This window comes from Cyclopterus lumpus, chromosome 22, assembly GCF_009769545.1.
Source record: "Cyclopterus lumpus isolate fCycLum1 chromosome 22, fCycLum1.pri, whole genome shotgun sequence".
NCBI classification, from domain to species: Eukaryota; Metazoa; Chordata; class Actinopteri; order Perciformes; family Cyclopteridae; genus Cyclopterus; species Cyclopterus lumpus.
Genome location: NC_046987.1, coordinates 23,711,751 through 23,731,032, shown reverse-complemented (window position 1 = coordinate 23,731,032; position 19,282 = coordinate 23,711,751). Strand labels below are relative to the sequence as shown.

At 43.3% G+C, this 19,282-nt stretch overlaps 1 protein-coding gene across 17 annotated transcripts in view; it reads right to left on the bottom strand.

Moving 5' to 3' along the window:
- The window catches only part of mipol1 (mirror-image polydactyly 1), a 75,098-nt gene that overhangs the window by 11,382 nt on the left and 44,434 nt on the right, over positions 1-19,282 (bottom strand). For 14 of the 17 annotated variants that reach the window (XM_034562753.1, XM_034562754.1, XM_034562752.1 and 11 more), the window contains 4 exons: positions 18,661-18,766; positions 17,804-17,930; positions 8,643-8,676; positions 8,387-8,557 (listed from right to left, as the gene is read on the bottom strand). In XM_034562753.1, the coding sequence (XP_034418644.1) occupies positions 8,387-8,557; positions 8,643-8,676; positions 17,804-17,930; positions 18,661-18,766 (438 nt within the window). Of the gene's footprint in view, positions 1-1,679; positions 3,606-8,386; positions 8,558-8,642; positions 8,677-17,803; positions 17,931-18,660; positions 18,767-19,282 lie in introns of those variants that run through there. The other 3 variants (XM_034562758.1, XM_034562762.1, XM_034562766.1) reach the window with 3 other exon arrangements.

The following is a 19,282-nucleotide window of genomic DNA, read 5'->3' as shown; positions in this document are numbered from 1 at the left end:
AGTTCTGGATCTACTTGAGTTTATTTAGGATTTTGGATGATGTGCCATGAAGAATACTGTTGCAAGTCAATTCTGGAGGTGATGAAGTTGGATCAAAGTTTCAGCAGCAGATGAGGAGAGTGATGGGCGGAGATGGGCTGAGATGTTTTTTAAGTGAAAGAAGGCAGTTCGGGTGATTTGTTTGATGTGATGTTCAAAGGAGAGGTTGCTGCCAAATGTCACTCCGAGGTTGCGGATGTGTGGGGAGGGAGACAGAGTAGAGTTGTTGATGGTGAGGTAGAAGTTGTGACTGGTTTTGGTGAGAGATTTGGTGCCAATGATGATCATGTCAGATTTATCACAGTTGACTTTGAGGAAGTTGGTTTGCCTCCTTGATTTTATGTCAGTGAGGCAGTTGGTCAGAGTTGAGTGAGGAGCAGTGGTAATGCTATTGTGTAGATGTAGAGCTGGAAAGGGTGGGGGAGGTGTGCAGGTTACTGTAAATGATGTACATTTTTGTTTTGAAAAATTAAAGGACAGATTTGCATTTGTCCACTATGAAGGATTTGGAGGGGGTGTCCCTGGGTTTGAGAAGCTTGTTTATTGTAGAGAAGAGAGCTTTGGGTTAGCCAGAGTGTATGAGGCAGACATGGTACTGGCAAGAGAGGCTGACAGAGTTGTGGGGTGGATAGTTTTGAGATTTCTGAAAGATATATTGCACTTAGCTTTTGGGATGGGGATAGGGATGTCAATGTCCATGGTGATAGCCAGGTGGTCAGAGATATTGAGGCTGGAGAGCTGAGGTATTGTTAGACTATGCCAGTAGACTTGGGGAGGAGAGAGCGGCAGCGACAATCTTGCCCGGAGAATGGAGGTCAACCTATGTATGTGTACAGATTGTAAAGCCCTCTGAGGCAAATTTGTAATTTGTGATATTGGGCTATACAAAATAAACTGAATTGAATTGAATTGAACCTGGTGCAGTGGTGGCTAGTGGAGACAAACCTATGTCTGCTCACCGCGCCGGAAAGAGAAAGATTCCGGCAGGGTAAACAGGTGGGCTTGTGCTTGTTAGCGACGTGGCAGCCAGGGGTGAGAAGACCCACCGCTCCAGTTGCAGGGGACAAAGCAGCGCTGTGGACCAAACCCGGAAGTCCTGGGGTCGACCTGGCTAATTACTCTTCCGAGTTCAGTTGAAAGCTTGTCGAGTGTTCAAAGATATTCAAGGTTCTTCCCCGGTTAATGTAACCACACAGCTAAAAACTAAACAAACAAAAATACAAGAGCATAGGCAAGGCAAGTTTATTTGTAAAGCACATTTCAACAACAAGGCAATTCAAAGTGCTTCACATAAAACCATTAAAAGCATCAAAACATAATGCAAAAGAAAACAAGATTTAAAAACAATTAAGAACATTCATTAAAACATTAAAAACAGTCAAAAAGCAAGAAATAGAATAAAAGTTGCAGTTAAATAATTAAAATGCAGTAGTGAGATGCAGACATTGATTGATATCCTTAAATCTGTTCAATTAAAGGCAACAGAAAAGTCTTCAATCCGGATTTAAAGGAGCTGAGGGTCTCTGAGGGTGGAGAATGTGGAGCAGAAGACCTGAAAGCTGCTTCTCCATGTTTAGTTCTGACTCTTGGAACAGGAAGTAGACCAGTTCTAGACCACCTGAGGGGTCTGGATGGTTCATAAGGTAGCAGCAGATTACACATGTATTTAGGCCCTAAACCATTCAGTGCTTCATAAACCAGTTCTTTGTTGGACAGGAAGCCAGTGCAAAGACCTCAGAACTAGACTGATGTGATCAACAACATAATCAGTTGTTGATTTCTTAAATGCATTTACCCAGCCCTGGTTTAGGGTTATAGTCCCCTGGTGATATAGTTATTTTACCCAGCCCTTGTACGGCATTATATTCGCCTGGTGGTATAGGTATAGGTATATGTGGTATAGGTATGTGTCGTCTGCATAATTATGATAACACACTTTGTAGATTTTGAACAGAAGAGGCCCTAGTATTGAACCTTGGGGAACACCACATGTCATCCTAGTCAGCTCTGATGTGTAATTAGCTACAAACACAAAGTATTGTCGGTCCTTCAAGTAAGATTCAAACCAGTTAAGTGCTGTGCCAGAGAGTCCTACCCAGACTTTAGTCTATCTAGTAGTATATCATGGTCAACCCTGTTGAATGCAGCACTGAGATCTAGTAATACTAAGACATATATACACACATATACACACTGAGATCTAGTGATACTAAGACTGAAGTTCTTCCACTGTCTGTGTTTCAGTGGATGTCGTTGAAAACCTTAACAAGAGCCGTTTGAGTACTGTGGTGCTGACGAAAGCCGGACTGGAAGACATCAAAACAAGACGTCAGAGAGTCAAAGAGCGGCCGAGAGTCAAAGGTAAAATGCAGTAATGAGATGCATAAATTGATTGATATCCTTGAATCTGTTCAATTAAAGGCAACAGCAAAAAGAAAAGTCTTCAATCTGGACTTAAAGGAGTTGAGGGTTTCAGCAGACCTGCAGCTTTCAGGGACTTTGTTCCAGATATGTGGAGCATATATGTATACACTGTTTGTGTCCAGGGTGAGAGCGGTTGGCTACAATCTTTCTTGCTCTTCAGGGTTCACGAAAGGAAACAAGCATTGAAGGGACGACAGATTGCAGCCAATCACCCTCTCTGCAGAGTGGATGATACACTGCAGTCTGCCCTTGTCCTTGATAGTGGCTGCAACGTACCAGATAGTGATAGAGGAGCAGAGGATGGACTCAATTATCGACGAGCAGAGGATGGACTCAATGATGGCGGGCCAGAGGATGGACTCAGTGATGGAGGTGTGGAAGTGCACCATTGTGGTCTTTGGAAGCTTTAATTTCTTCAGCTGCCTCAGGAAGAACATCCTCTGCTGAGCCTTCTTTGTGATGGAGCTGATGTTCAGCTCCCATTGGAGGTCCTGCATTATGATGGAGCACGGGAAGTGGAAAGACTCCACAGCGTTGACGGGGGAGTCACACAGGGTGATGGGGGCGGGTGGGGCTGCATTCTTCCTGAAGTCCACAACCCTCTCCACTGTCTTGAGAGCGTTGAGCTCTAAGTTGTTCAGACCGTACCAAGTCACCAGATGGTTAGTCTCCCACCGAGGGGGGTGGTGTCATCCGCAAACCTCAGGAGCTTGACGGACAGGTGACTGGAGGTGCAGCTGTTGGTGTACAGGGAGAAGAGCAGAGGGGAAAGAACGCAGCCTTGGGAGGAACTGGTGCTGATGGACCGAGAGGCTGAAACATGTTTTCCCAGCTTCACATGCTGCTTCCTGTCAGACAGGAAGTCTGTGATCCACTTGCAGGTGGAGTCGGGCACGTGGAGCTGAGAGAGCTTGTCATGCAGAGACGGGATGATGGTCTTGAAAGCAGAGCTGAAGTCCACGAACAGGATCCTGGCGTAGGTTCTTGGGGAGTCCAGATGCTGGAGGATGAAGTGAAGGGTCATGTTGACTGCGTCGTCTACAGACCCGTTGGCTCTGTAGGCGAACTGTAGGGGCCCAGTAGTGGACTTGTTGTGAGAGATGATAGTGAGTCACTGTCCAGTCTGCCCTTAGTCCTGAAGTCTGCGAAGTAGAGCTGCCTGAGGGCTCGTCAACAATATAGCCATGGTCCGTTTTTGAGTTGGTATATTGGATTAAATGCAAAGTGGTAGAAACGATAATACTCCTTGCCCCTTAAAGCTGAAGCAGAAACATGACTCATTGTAACATCACATAAATATAGATATTAACTCATTTGAAAAAGTAATCATAATGCATTGTATTTCTCATATTGCCCAGCCTTATTTCCGGGTAATTACCTCTGGTTCCAGCCTTCCCATGTACAGTCATCACTATAATCTCTTTTGGACTTTAACTCATAATTATGTGGTTGTGTGGACACTTTATTACTCTATTTTTGTCAAGATTAACATAAATATAAATATAACGGATTCCCCAACAGTAGGATCCATAAACTTTAGTGTCTAATGACTCCGGCTGTTGATGGTCCGTAGAGCTACCTTAGGGAATCAAACCGACAGCCTTTCTGTGTGTGGAGTCAGGCTCATCCAGGTGAGCTTTAATAATCTGAAATGACTCAATCTCAACTCAATAAAGAACAGCTGCAGCCGTGATATGAGACAGAGGGAGAGCGAGGGAGAGGCTGTCTGGGAGATGCCTCCCCCACTTTTCTAATATTTCCCAGAAGTCCCTGCTGCGGCGGGAAGATAATCCCTGAGAGATGAGGGGAGGGAAAGAGGGATCGTTAAGCGGCGGGGGGGAGGAGAGGAATCCTCCAGCGTGGAGTGCTCTCTCTCTTTTACTTCTCCTTCGAGGATTATGCCGGCATTTGAAACATATTTCAGCGTGCCTCAGCAGCGGAGAGAGGGCGGGATTAAGGTGTTACGATGGAGGGGTGGTGTTAGCGCAGAGGGGCGGGGTGTTAAAAGATGGCGGATGCGTTATATTGGCGGGGTTAACGTCGATAGACTGGCTCAGTGCTGACACAAATACAGCACTGAGTTTTGTGGGGTTAATGGATGTTACCGTGGCAACTGTGAGGTCAAGATATGGGGTGTTACGGTGTGAGGCGAACGAGGCATAGTCAAGAGAAGCGAAGATGGAGGTGTGTTGACACTGATGCAAGTTTAATGTGTGTGTCATCTGCACAAGTTCTGCAGTATTTATACAAGTACCACTTCATCTGTATAAGTACTACATCACCACTGTTAAACTCAGACAAAACTGAAGTTATTTTACTGGCCCTGAACACCTCAGAGATCAATTATCTGGTAATGTGGTTTCTGTAGATGGCATTGCCCTGGCATCCTGCATCCAGCCTCTCGCCTAGACCTGGCCTTCATCCCAATGGCCCTGCCTCCTTCTCTGTGCCTCCTGCCTCAAAGGCCTGGCCTCATTGGTCTGCCTCTTTCGTGATGCCTGGTGGGCCCCTGCTGATGTGCCCCGCCCCTCCTCTCCTCTCATGGATTGTGGAAATCTGGATCATGGTCCATGCCTACTACTAATTATTCATACATTTCTGTCATATTCATTGAATGTGTTGTAACTCTGTAACGCTGTTCATCTGGTCACATGACACCTATTGCTTCTGTCCATCTGGGGAGAAGGATCCTCCTCTGTTGCTCTCCTGAAGGTTTCTTCCTTTTTTTCCTGTGAAAGGTTTTTTTCTGGGGGTTTTGGGGAGTTTGTCCTTATCCGATGTGAGGTCCTAGGACAGGGATGTCTTATGTGTACAGATTGTAATTTGTGATTTTGGGCTACACAATTATACAATTACCACTTTGTATGTACAAGTACTGTGTCAGCAGTTAATGTACCGCATCATTTACCACTTCATCTTTACAAGTACAATTTCATCTTTACAAGTACCACTTCATCTATACAAGTATCACTTCATCTTTACAATTATTTTAATTCAATTCAATTCAGTTTATTTTGTATAGCCCAATATCACAAATTACAAATTTGCCTCAGAGGGCTTTACAATCTGTACACATACGACATCCCTGTCCCAGGACCTCACATCAGATCAAGTATCACTTGGAACACTTCATCTTTACAAGGACCTCTTCATCTTTACAAGTACCACTTCATCTATACAAGGACCACTTCATGTATACAAGTACCAATTCATCTTTAGAAGTACCACTTCTTCTATACAAATACCACTTAATCTTTACAAGTATCACTTCATCTTTACATGTATCATTTCATCTTTACAAGGACCACTTCATCTTTACAAGGACCACTTCATCTTTACAAGTACCATTTCATCTTTACAAGTATCACTTCATCTTTACAAGGACCTCTTCATCTTTACAAGGACCACTTCATCTTTACAAGTACCACTTCATCTATACAAGTACCACTTCATCTATACAAGTACCACTTCTTCTATACAAGTACCATTTCATCTTTACAAGTATCACTTCATCTTTACAAGTACCATTTCATCTTTACAAGTACCACTTCATCTTTACAAGTACCACTTCATCTGTACAAGTACCCCTCAATCTATACAAGGACCACTTCATCTTTACAAGTACCACTTCATCTATACAAGTACCACTTCTTCTATACAAATACCACTTAATCTTTACAAGGACCACTTCATGTATACAAGTACCAATTCATCTTTACAATGACCACTTCATCTTTAGAAGTACCACTTCTTCTATACAAATACCACTTAATCTTTACAAGTATCACTTCATCTTTACAGGTATCATTTCATCTTTACAAGGACCACTTCATCTTTACAAGGACCACTTCATCTTTACAAGTACCATTTCATCTTTACAAGTACCACTTCATCTTTACAAGTACCACTTCATCTGTACAAGTACCCCTCAATCTATACAAGGACCACTTCATCTTTACAAGTACCACTTCATCTTTACAAGGGACACTTCATCTTTACAAGTACCATTTCATCTTTACAAGTACCACTTAATATATACAATGACCACTTCCTCTTTACAAGTACCACTTCAATTATACAAGGATCACTTCATCTATACAAGTACCACTTCATCTACACAAGTGTTCGTTCTTCTATAAAAGGACCACTTCATCTGTACAAGTACCACTTCATATTTACAAGTACCACTTCTTCTATACAAATACCACTTCATCTATGCAAGTATCACTTCATCTTTACAAGTATCACTTCATCTTTACAAGTATTTCAATTCAATTCAGTTTATTTTGTATAGCCCAATATCACAAATTACAAATTTTCCTCAGAGGGCTTTACAATCTGTACACATACAACATCCCTGTCCCAGGACCTCACATCAGATCAAGTATCACTTCATCTTTACAAGGACCACTTCATCTTTACAAGGACCTCTTCATCTTTACAAGTACCACTTAATCTATAAAAATACCACTTTATCTATACAAGTACCACTTCATCAATACAAGTGTCACTTCATCTTTACAAGTATCACTTCATCTTTACATGTATCACTTCATCTTTACAAGGACCACTTCATCTTAAGGACCACTTCATCTTAAGGACCACTTCATCTTTACAAGTACCAATTCATCTTTACAAATATCTCTTCATCTATACAAACGACCACGTCATCTTTTCAAGTAGCACTTCATTTATACAAGTACCACTTCATCTACACAAGTATCACTTCATCTACTCAAGGACCACTTAATTTTCACAAGGACCACTTAATTTTTACAAGGACCACTTCATCTATACAAGTACCACAAGTATTGTATCAACACCCAAAGTACCACTTCATGAGTACAAGTACTGCATCAACACCTAAAGAACCACTTCATGCCTTCTCTGCTCCCCTGACAACAGTTGCCATGGTGCTGCGACATGTCCGTTGCCATGGTGACATCAGTTGGAGGTGGAGCTTCTAAGCACCACCTGCCGCACTGCATGCTCCCCCCCGCCCCCCCCCTCCCGTCTGTCATCCTTCCATCAGTCTCACTTCTCATCTTTTCCTCCCACAGAGAGCGGTTTATGAACCGAGATGCATTGTGGGTAATAAATCCTGGACTCTGCAGGATTCGGTAATAAACTCTATGAAGTGCACAAGATATTATATATATATATATATATATATATATATATATATATATATATATATGTATATATATACATATATATATATAAATATATATAATATTTATAAATATATATATATAATCCTGAGAGGTTTGACAAAAGACTTTCAACTTTATGATCATCCTATCTTATTGATTATTGACTGACACCTCATCACAAATTCTTATTGATTATTGACTGACACATGATCACTGATTCTTATTGATTATTGACTGACACATGATCACTGATTCTTATTGATTATTGACTGACACATGATCACTGATTCAAACCACAAAACACCTGAACCAATGTTTATATTTCAAATAGGCAACAATATTTAGTTTACAATATGACAAAGGAACATATTTCACGTTTTTTGTTTATCAAAATATTGTCCAATTATTATTCTGTGGGTCGACTAATCAATAATCTAGTCATCGATTCAGCTCATACTAATACATGAAACAATCTACAGGAACAACGTATTCCTATAAAAGGGCTTTCAGCTCTAACTTATATATATATATATATATATATATATATATATATATATACATATACACATATATATACATATATATGTACATGTATATATATATATATACACATATATATGTATGTATATATACATATATACACATACAGTATATATGTACATATACATGTATATATATATGTATATATACCTATATATGTATATAGATATATGTCTATATACACATATATATACAGACAGGTAAACGGACAGACAGGTAAACTGACTCACCTTGGCGACGGAGCAGTCTCTCTCATCCATCACAGCCTTCATCTCCTGAGCGGTGATGTCATTTCTCCGTTGCTTTGCCAACTGTAAATGCTGAACCAGAACTGAACCGAACCGCTCAACTTCCTGGACAGAGTCGGCATCACAAACACAGCGAAGGAGCTCGTCCACGTCCTGATCAATAAACAACAACCAATCAGATCAATAATGGGACTTCAGAACCACCTGCCATGTATGTTATTGAATAGAAATGTTTTACCACGTCAGGGTCCTCCAGGGGGATATGCTCCACCCTGCAGAAAAACAGACCATTGTTTTCATTGTTGACAGACGATCAATGAACAGTGTAAACATGTTACATGTAAATAACAACAACTCGAAAACAAACACTTTAACTGTTGATAACGTTCTCCACGCTGAATAAAAACACATGCTTTAGAATGAGCTTCAAATGTTGAGGGGGAGGTAGAAAGTGGGAGGTAGAGAAGGATGAGGGGGAGGTAGAGGAGGGGGAGTGGGAGGTTGGTGAGGGCTAGGTAGAGGAGGGTGAGGTAGAAGGGTGAGGTAGAGGAGGAGGTAGAGGAGGGTGAGGGGGAGGTAGAAGGGGGTGGTAAAGGACGGGCAGGGGGAGGTTGGTGAGGGGTAGGTAGAGGAGGGGGGGGGGGGTAGAGGAGGGTGAGGGTGAGGTAGAAGGGGGAGGTAGAGGAGGGTAAGGGTGAGGTAGAAGGGGGAGGTAGAGGAGTGTGAGGGGGAGGTAGAGGAGGGGGGGTAGATGACAAGAGGCCCTTGTCATCTAAGTAACCTCCCGCCCCCTCCCCCAGTACTACCGCTGCTGACCATATTAAAGCTGGACCCGTGCAGCCGATAGATGAGATGGAGGTAGAGGAGGAGGAGGAGGAGGGTTAGATGACCTGAGCGACTGCAGCTGAGCAGTAATTTGGTCGGTCGCTCCCTGAAGTCCACCTGAAACTCTGTCATTTTAAAAGCAGCGTGAAGCTGCTCTGGAGTCTGTTTCTCCCTCTGACAGACGCCATGATGGAGGACGAGGAGCTGGTAACTAGTTGATCTCCTGCTTCTCCTCTCGGGAAGCGCTTTTCATTTAGCCTGCTGCTGTTTTTCTGTAATAAACTGTAATAAGGTGGCCGAGGCGGCTCCACTCTGCAGGGAACAGCAGGTAATGAAAGACCAGCCGCCTCCAATAAAGCTGCTCTAACACCCGGCTTACAGCCATCCAGCCCGGCTCAGCCCGGCTCGGCTCGCTGCCTCATTAACACTAACACACACCTGCAGCACAAACACCAGCCGCCATTACTGCAGGATCCATTCCAAGAAGAAGTTTCACGTCACACTTTGGCTTTATGATAAACAACATATATGTTCATGGTAAACAATCGCCTGTCTTTATGGTAAACAAAATATATGATTCTAGTAAACAATTTCCTGTCGTTATGGTAAACAAACTATATGATCATGGTAAACAATCATCTGTCTTTATGCTAATCAAATGTTTGTCTTTATGATAAACAAACTATATGTTTATTATCAACAATCGGCTGTCATTATGGTAAACAAACATTAGTACAGTGTCTCTAGTGTCCCCTGTCCGTCCTCTGTGTGTGTGTGTGCGTGTGTGTGTGTATATGTGTATGTGTATGTATGTGTGTGTGTGTGTGTGTGGACACACAAACAGACTATCAACCGGCACCTGGGCTCATTTTCAGCACCTGTCTGCAATCAAACTACCCTGTGAAATGCAGGCTTCTCTGTGACTCTCGGGCTTCTCTTTGACTCTCGGCCTCTCTGTGACTCTCGGCCTCTCTTTGACTCTCGGGCTTCTCTTTGACTCTCGGCCTCTCTGTGACTCTCGGCCTCTCTGCCGCTCTTTGACTCTCGGCCTCTCTGTGACTCTCGGCCTCTCTTTGACTCTCGGCCTCTCTGTGACTCTCGGCCGCTCTTTGACTCTCGGTCGCTCTGTGACTCTTGGCCTCTCTGTGACTCTCGGCCTCTCTTTGACTCTCGGTCGCTCTTTGACTCTCGGTCGCTCTGTGACTCTCGGCCTCTCTTTGACTCTCGGCCTCTCTGTGACTCTCGGCCTCTCTGCCGCTCTTTGACTCTCGGTCGCTCTGTGACTCTCGGCCTCTCTTTGACTCTCGGCCTCTCTGTGACTCTCGGCCTCTCTGTGACTCTCGGCCTCTCTTTGACTCTTGGTCGCTCTTTGACTCTCGGTCGCTCTGTGACTCTTGGCCTCTCTGTGACTCTCGGCCTCTCTTTGACTCTCGGTCGCTCTTTGACTCTCGGTCGCTCTGTGACTCTCGGCCTCTCTGTGACTCTCGGCCTCTCTTTGACTCTTGGTCGCTCTTTGACTCTCGGTCGCTCTGTGACTCTCGGTCGCTCTGTGACTCTCGGCCTCTCTGTGACTCTCGGCCTCTCTTTGACTCTCGGCCTCTCTGTGACTCTCGGCCGACTGTTTTGATGTCTTCCAGTCCGGCTGAAACACAGACAGTGGAAGAACTTCAGTCTTAGTATTACTAGATCTCAGTGTGTATATGTGTGTATATGTGTGTATATATGTCTTAGTATTACTAGATCTCAGTGCTGCATTCAACAGGGTTGACCATGATATACTACTAGATAGACTAAAGTCTGGGTAGGACTCTCTGGCACAGCACTTAACTGGTTTGAATCCTACTTGAAGGACCGACAATACTTTGTGTCTGTAGCTAATTACACATCAGAGCTGACTAGGATGACATGTGGTGTTCCCCAAGGTTCAATACTGGGGCCTCTTCAACATCTACATCCTTCCATTGGCTCAGATTATAAAAAACAACAAAGTGCATTATCATAATTATGCAGACGACACATACATATACCACCAGGGGAATATAATGCCATACAAGGGCTGGGTAACATAACTATATCACCAGGGGACTATAACCCTAAACCAGGGCTGAGTAAATGCATTTAAGAAATCAACAACTGATTATGTTGTTGATCACATCAGTCCAGTTCTGAGGTCTTTGCACTGGCTTCCTGTCCAACAAAGAACTGGTTTATGAAGCACTGAATGGTTTAGGGCCTAAATACATGTGTAATCTGCTGCTACCTTATGAACCATCCAGACCCCTCAGGTGGTCTAGAACTGGTCTACTTCCTGTTCCAAGAGTCAGAACTAAACATGGAGAAGCAGCTTTCAGGTCTTCTGCTCCACATTCTCCACCCTCAGAGACCCTCAGCTCCTTTAAATCCGGATTGAAGACTTTTCTGTTGCCTTTAATTGAACAGATTTAAGGATATCAATCAATGTCTGCATCTCACTACTGCATTTTAATTATTTAACTGAAACTTTTATTCTATTTCTTGCTTTTTGACTGTTTTTAATGTTTTAATGAATGTTCTTAATTGTTTTTAAATCTCCTTTCTTTTGCATTATGTTTTGAGGCTTTTATGGTTTAATGTGAAGCACTTTGAAGCCTTGTTGTTATGCGCGTTATGAATAAATGTGCCTTGCCTCCTGCCATGGCCCTGCTGATACCTCATACCCCCCTCTCATCTCTTTCTCCTTCTGTTTCATTGATTATGGAGGTCTGGATTGTGGTCCATGCCTACTATTCATTATTCATAAGTTTCTGTCATATTCATTGAATGTGTTGTAGCTCTGTAACGCTGTTCATCTGTACACATGACATCTATTGCTTCTGTCCATCCGGGGAGAGAGATCCTCCTCTGTTGCTCTCCTGAAGGGTTCTTCACTTTTTTTTCCCAGAAAGTTTTTTCAATTATATTATATTACATATTATATGTGTACGGATTGTAAAGCCCTCTGAGACAAATTTGTAATTTTGGGCTATACAAAATAAACTGAATTTAATAGTAGCAGCAGTAGTAGCAGTAGTAGCAGCAGTAGTAGTAGTAGTAGTAGTAGAAGCAGGAGTAGTAGTATTAGAAGCAGGAGTAGTAGTAGTATTAGTAGTAGTAGTAGCAGCAGTAGTAGTAGTAGCAGAGGTAGCAGCAGAGGTAGCAGTAGTAAAGGTAGTGGTAGCAGTAGCAATAGCAGTAGTGACAGTAGTGGCAGTAGTAGTAGTAGTAGTAGTAGCAGTAGTAGTAGTAGTTGTAGCAGTAGCATAGGTAGCAGTAGTAAAAGTAGCAGTAGCAGCAGTAGTAGCAGCAGAAGAGGTAGCAGTAGTAATAGCAGTAGTAGCAGTAGTAGCAGCAGTAGTAGCAGTAGCAGTAGTAGTAGTAGCAGAGGTAGCAGCAGAGGTAGCCATAGTAATAGCAGTAGTAGCAGTAGTAGCAGTAGCAGTAGTAGTAGTAGCAGAGGTAGCAGCAGAGGTAGCCATAGTAATAGCAGTAGTAGCAGTAGCAGAGGTAGCAGCAGAGGTAGCCGTAGTAATAGCAGTAGTAGTAGGCCCCAGTGAGGGATTCGATCTCAGCAACCACAGCGGCTCCTACAGCATCGCCAACCAAGGCCCCAGCGAGGGATTCAATCTCAGCAACCACAGCAGCTCCTGCAGCATCCCGAACACAGGATTCAGATGCAGCAGGTCCTCCATCACCTTCACCACGGCCCTCACCACAGGCCTGGAACCTACTGCATCTACACCCTCCAGAGACGCTTCACTTTTGTTCTTGTCTCCACTGTCACCCATGAAGCTTCCTGATTATCTTGAAAGCTTGGCGAAATCAGGGATTAAAATGGTTCCCCTCACTCCAGACATGGCAACATTAAGGATTTGTTCCCCAAAAAGGAATCACGCCCCTCTCCCTCCTCAGCCTCCTCCACCAGCCAAGACCACCCCAGCTCGGCCCCCACCACCGTTGCCCACAGCTGCTATCAATGGCGTCAATGCTGTTGTCCAGGACGCTGAGGGCCTCTGCGTTGCTAAACCCCATATCAACCGGAGGTCCAGGGAGAGAGTGTCTAAAATAATAACTACTGTCCAACCACATAGATTAAATAAGAGAGGGAGAGTCAGACTGTCTGATCAGAGAAATCTGATCCAGATCTCCTGCAAGAACACAGCGTCCAGTTCAACTTTAGCTAATCTCAAACATGCATACAAATCTTTTTTAATTAATAGTTTTATTTCCTCTTACAATCTTGATTTTATGGTTTTAACTGAGACATGGCTCGACAAAAACACAGCTAATGCAGTCCTGATTGAGTCTAGTCCACCTCAATGTTGTGTCTGAAACTCGACAAAACCAGAGGGGTGGGGGGGGTTGTGCCATATTAAGGGACAATATACTCACCCACAAGTTGTCATTTGGGGTTTTCTCATCATTTGAGTATGTGTAATTCAAAATGGAGATAAAACAATCTTCCATACTTCATATCACTATTTACAACCCACCACAGAATTGTTTTATTGATGATTTTACTGAATTACTTTCAGTTGTGTGCACTGATTTTGACTGTTTAGTCATTACAGGGGACTTGAATGTGGATGTAGCCAAAGAACTCACTGCTGTCCTTGATGTGTTTGGTCTAACTCAGCATGTGTCTGAGCCCACCCACAACAGAGGGCACCCTCTAGATGTGCTCATTACCAAGGGTGTTATTATTTAAATGTGAATGTCGTTGATGTTGCTTTATCTGACCATGTTTGTGTTTTCTTTGACTCGTCTGTTACACCCAAACCAGCAGTTAGTCTGCAGTTGTTCGAAAAAGACTCATAAATGACGGCACAGGGACTCCGTTTATGGAAATGATTAGGTTTGAAAATACCCTGTGTTCTAATGTTGATGATCTGTTGAACTCTTATACATCAACTGTTTTAAATGTTTTGGATACCATTGCTCCTGTCAAGGTTAGAATGGTTAAAAGTAGGCAAAAGGCACCATGGAGAAAAGAAGACTCGGTCAGGTCACAGAAAAGGGATTGCCGGAGAGCCGAACGGAAATGGCGCAAGTCAAAGCTCCAGGTTCATTATGAGATTTACAAAGAAAGGCTATGTGCGTTCAACCATACTTTGCGTCAAGGGAGTTATTTTTGTGAAATCATCACAAACTGCAGTAACAACTCTCGTGCCTGTTTGCTACAGTAAACAGATTAACAAACCCTCCTGTTTTGAATTGAATCCTGTTTCACTGCCCTTAGAACTCAATTCTATATCTAAGTGTAATACGTTTGCAATATTCTTGAATGACAAAGTTCAAGGCATTAAAAATGCCATCAATTCCAAAACACAAATATCTACTCTGCAGCCAGCTAGACACCTAGAGCTGACACGTCATACCTGTCAGAGATCATCTGCAGTCTGAGTCCATCGACGTGGTGCCTTGATCCAGAATGCTGCAGCTCGTGTACTCACAAAAACTAAGAAAAGAGATCACATGACTCCTGTATTAGCTGCTCTGCACTGGCTCCCTGTAAAATCAAGAATCTAAATTTAAAATTCTTCTCCTCACCTACAAAGCCTTGATTGGTGATGCACCATCATATCTTAAGGAGCTTGTAGTACCATATTGCCCCACTAGAGAGCTGCACTCACTAAATGCGGGGCTACTTGTGGTTCCTAGAGTCCTAAAAAGTAGGATGGGAGCCAGAGCCTTCAGTTATCAAGCTCCTCTTTTATGGAACCAGCTTCCACTTTCAGTCCTGGAGGCAGACACAGTCACCTCATTTACACCAACTCTCTTGGCTCTGTCATTCGCTCACATGGCTTCTCCTACCACAGCTATGCTGACGACACCCAACTGATCCTCTCGTTTCCCCAATCTGAAACACGGGTAGCAGCACGAATCTCTGCCTGTCTGACCGACATCTCTCAGTGGATGTCCGCACACCACCTGAAAATTAACCCGGACAAGACTGAACTTCTCCTCCTTCCAGGAAAAGGCTCTCCCACCCACGACCTAACTATTAACTTCAACAACTCAGTGCTGGTTTCCGACTGCCAGGAACCTCGGAGTGACGCTCGACAGTCAACTCTCCCTGACTGCCAACATTGCCGCAATAACACGCTCCTGTAGGTACATGCTGTACAACATCAGGAGAATACGACCCCTTCTCACTCAGAAGGCGGCACAGGTTCTGGTCCAGGCTCTGGTCATCTCACGGCTAGACTATTGCAACTCCCTCTTGGCAGGTCTACCTGCTAATGCCATTCGACCTCTACAGCTCATCCAGAATGCAGCTGCTCGACTGGTCTTCAACCAACCGAAATTTACCCACAATCCTCTGCTCCTCCGCGACCTTCACTGGTTACCGGTGGCCGCCCGCATCCGCTTCAAATCATTGGTACTTGCGTACCGTGCTGCGAACAGATCGGGTCCGGTCTACATCCAGGACATGGTCTAACCTCACACCAGGACATGGTCTAACCTCACACCCCAGCCCGTTCACTTCGCTCGGCTTCTGCCAATCTGCTTGTAGCTCCTTCACTTCGAGCTAAATCACGACTGTTTGCTGTGCTGGCTCCTCATTGGTGGAACGAGCTTCCCATTGACATCAGGACAGCAGAAAGTCTCTACATCTTCCGGCGCAAACTAAAAACACATCTTTTTCGACTATACCTTGAATAGGTAGCACTTAAATGCCGTAGTAGCACTTAAATGTCCCTTACCGATAGCACTTTAGTAGCACTTAAATGGCACTTACGGATAGTACTTTGTAGTTTAACTTTATTGAAGAAATTGTACTTGCTTGATTCTTGTTGTTCTGAGTTTGGACTCACGGTTTTATGCACTTATTGTAAGTCGCTTTGGATAAAAGCGTCAGCTAAATGACATGTAATGTAATGTAATGTAATTTAAGAATAGACTTAAGACTTTCCTCTTTAATAGTGCTTATAGTTAGGGCTGAATCAGGTTTGCCCTGGTCCAGGCCCTTGATATGCTGCTATAGGCTTATAGGCTGCTGGGGGATGTTTTAGGATACACTGAGCACCTATCTCCTCTTCTCTCTCTCCTTATGGATGAATTTACATCTCTCCATTGCACCTTATTAACTCTGCTTCCTCCCCGGAGTCGTTGTGACTTCACGTCTCATAGGGTCCATTGGACCTGGAGGTGTCTGATGCTGGTGAGCCGGCCTCCCATTGGCCCTGCTGATGCCCCGCCCCCCCTCCTCTCTACCTCCTTCTGTTTCATGGATTGGAGTTCCATTCATACATTGTCATATTCATGTAATGTGTTTATGTAACTTTGTAAATGCTGTTCATTCTGTACACATGACATCTATTCATCTGTCCATCCGGGGAGAGGGATCCTCCTCTGTTGCTCTCCTGAAGGTTTCTTCCCTTTTTTCCCTGTCAAAGGTTATTTTTGGGGAGTTTTTCCTGATCCAATGTGAGGTCAAAGGTCAGGGATGTCGTATGTGTTCAGTCATAGGAACCATCTCAGGCTCTGAGAAGCTCAGGGAGTGGTTCACATGTTAGACCCATAGGAACCATCTCGGGCTCAGAGAAGCTCAGGGAGTGGTTCACATGTTAGAGTCATAGGAACCATCTCAGGCTCTGAGAAGCTCAGGGAGTGGTTCACATGTTAGAATCATAGGAACCATCTCGGGCTCAGAGAAGCTCAGGGAGTGCTCTCCTGCTGGTGCCCAGAGTCAGGATTAAACTCTTCCAGAATATGTGAGACAGGCCTCAACTCTGACCATCTTTAAATCCAGGCATGAAAACGGTTCTATTTGACAACTGAAAGTATTTTTATATGCACTCTTCGCTTTTAATATAATTAATATATTATTATTTTTATGGAATGATTTTATTTGCCTTTTTGTAATTTACTAATATTAGTAGTAGCAGCCGTAGTCGTACTAGTGGCAATATCAATATTAGTAGTAGTAGTAGTAGTATTAGTAATACCAGTATTAGTAATACCAGTATTAGTAGTAGTTACAGTAGCAGTGAAGTTGCCTTACTGTGAAGCACATAATAATACCTAGTAATTGATTGATTCATTCATTCATTAATTGATGCAATTCTCTAATGTCACTGGTTGATCAATGCAGATGTTTTTGTGAATAAAATGTCCAAAAGAGAGAAAACACACACACACACACACACACACTGAAGCAGCGTCACATTATTCATACACACACTTCAACTTGGAACACACACACTTACAGAGGTAAAATAGACCTCAATTCACACACACACACACACACACACACACACACACACACACACACACACAGTCCTGACAGATGGAACATGCTCCTCCATATTCCGTCCCTCATAAAAAGGACTGTGGCCTCCAATATCAATTAGGGGGGGGGGCATTATCTGTAATTAGATTTTCTGCTCTGTTTGGAGGGCGAGAGCTCGTTTCACAGCTCTTAACGAGACTGAGGAGGTGAATAATGAAGAGGAGGAGGAGGAGGAGGAGGTGAATAATGAGGAACAGGAATAGGAGGAGGATAGGGAGTGACATGTTGAAACAACAAACATTGTTATTAGTGTGTGTACATACTCAGCGGCCTGCTGCACTTGACGTGCACGAAGAAGAGCCTCATCTCGTTCCTCATTGGCCAGCAGGAGGCGTGACATCAGAGCCTGATCTCTGTCCTTCTGAGCAGCTAACATCTCCTCCAACACGGCTGAGGAGACGAGGAGACAAGGAAACGAAGGGTCAAGGAGTTTGTATTCGATTATTCACTGACTTGTTATTATAAACATGATTGTTCTATTATATTCTATTTCCCTGAGATAAATTAAGTTGATTTGATCAATAAACGTTCCTCCTCAGCAACAATGAAAACATGTTTAATATAAAATAATATATATTACATTTTCATATTTTTGCTTATCATATAAACACAAAATATGTGGTTGAGGGAGACTTCCTGTTTCCGTGATAATCCTGCTGGATTAAATTGACACACACACACACACACACACACACACAAACACACGCAGACACACACACACACACATACACACACACAGAGACACACACGCACGCAGACACACACACACAGACACAAATGCACACACACAGAGACACACACACAGAGACACACTCTGTTAAATCAATATTACATCTGCTGTGATCCCTGGTTAAACACACACACTGTTCTGTTAAACCAACAGTTGCCTCGTTAACTGTCACCTCGTTACTGCTGTTTAATTATTTAATTATTTAATTTAATTACTGACTGTGTGGGGGGGGGGAGATTTTGTATTGTTATTAAACAATGTGCATGAAAAATATTCAAATATTTAAGAAGTTGAGGTTGGATCAGATCTGATTAAGAGGAGAGTAAACATACACCTACACCTCCACCTCCACCTCCTCCTCCTCCTCCTCCTCCTCCTCCTCCTCCTTACCTGCAGGTCTCTCCCAGCCTCGGGCCTCCCTCTGCTCCTCCCTAAGCTCCTCCTCCACCTCCCTCCTCTGCAGCTCTTTCTCCTTCTGGACCAGCTCCTCCTGCAGCTGAAACAGAGTTGGGTGTTAGTGGGTCGCTGTATTATATATAATACTCATATTACTTATTTGGTGATGACTTAGGGTGTAATATATATATATATATATATATATATATATATATATATATATATATATATATATATAGATCCTTGAGAAAGTAGTCGCACATCAGTTGTGTGACTTTCTACATCATGATAGTTTATTTGAGGAGTTTCAGTCAGGATTTAGAAAACACCACAGAGACAGCACTGGTGAAAATTACTAATGACCTCCTAATTGATCAGATAAAGGACTCATCTCTGTACTGGTCTTGTTGGACCTTAGTGCTGATAAAGGACTCATCTCCGTACTGGTCTTGTTGGACCTTAGTGCTGATAAAGGACTCATCTCTGTACTGGTCTTGTTAGACCTTGGTGCTGATAAAGGACTCATCTCTGTACTGGTCTTGTTAGACCTTGGTGCTGATAAAGGACTCATCTCTGTACTGGTCTTGTTAGACCTTAGTGCTGATAAAGGACTCAT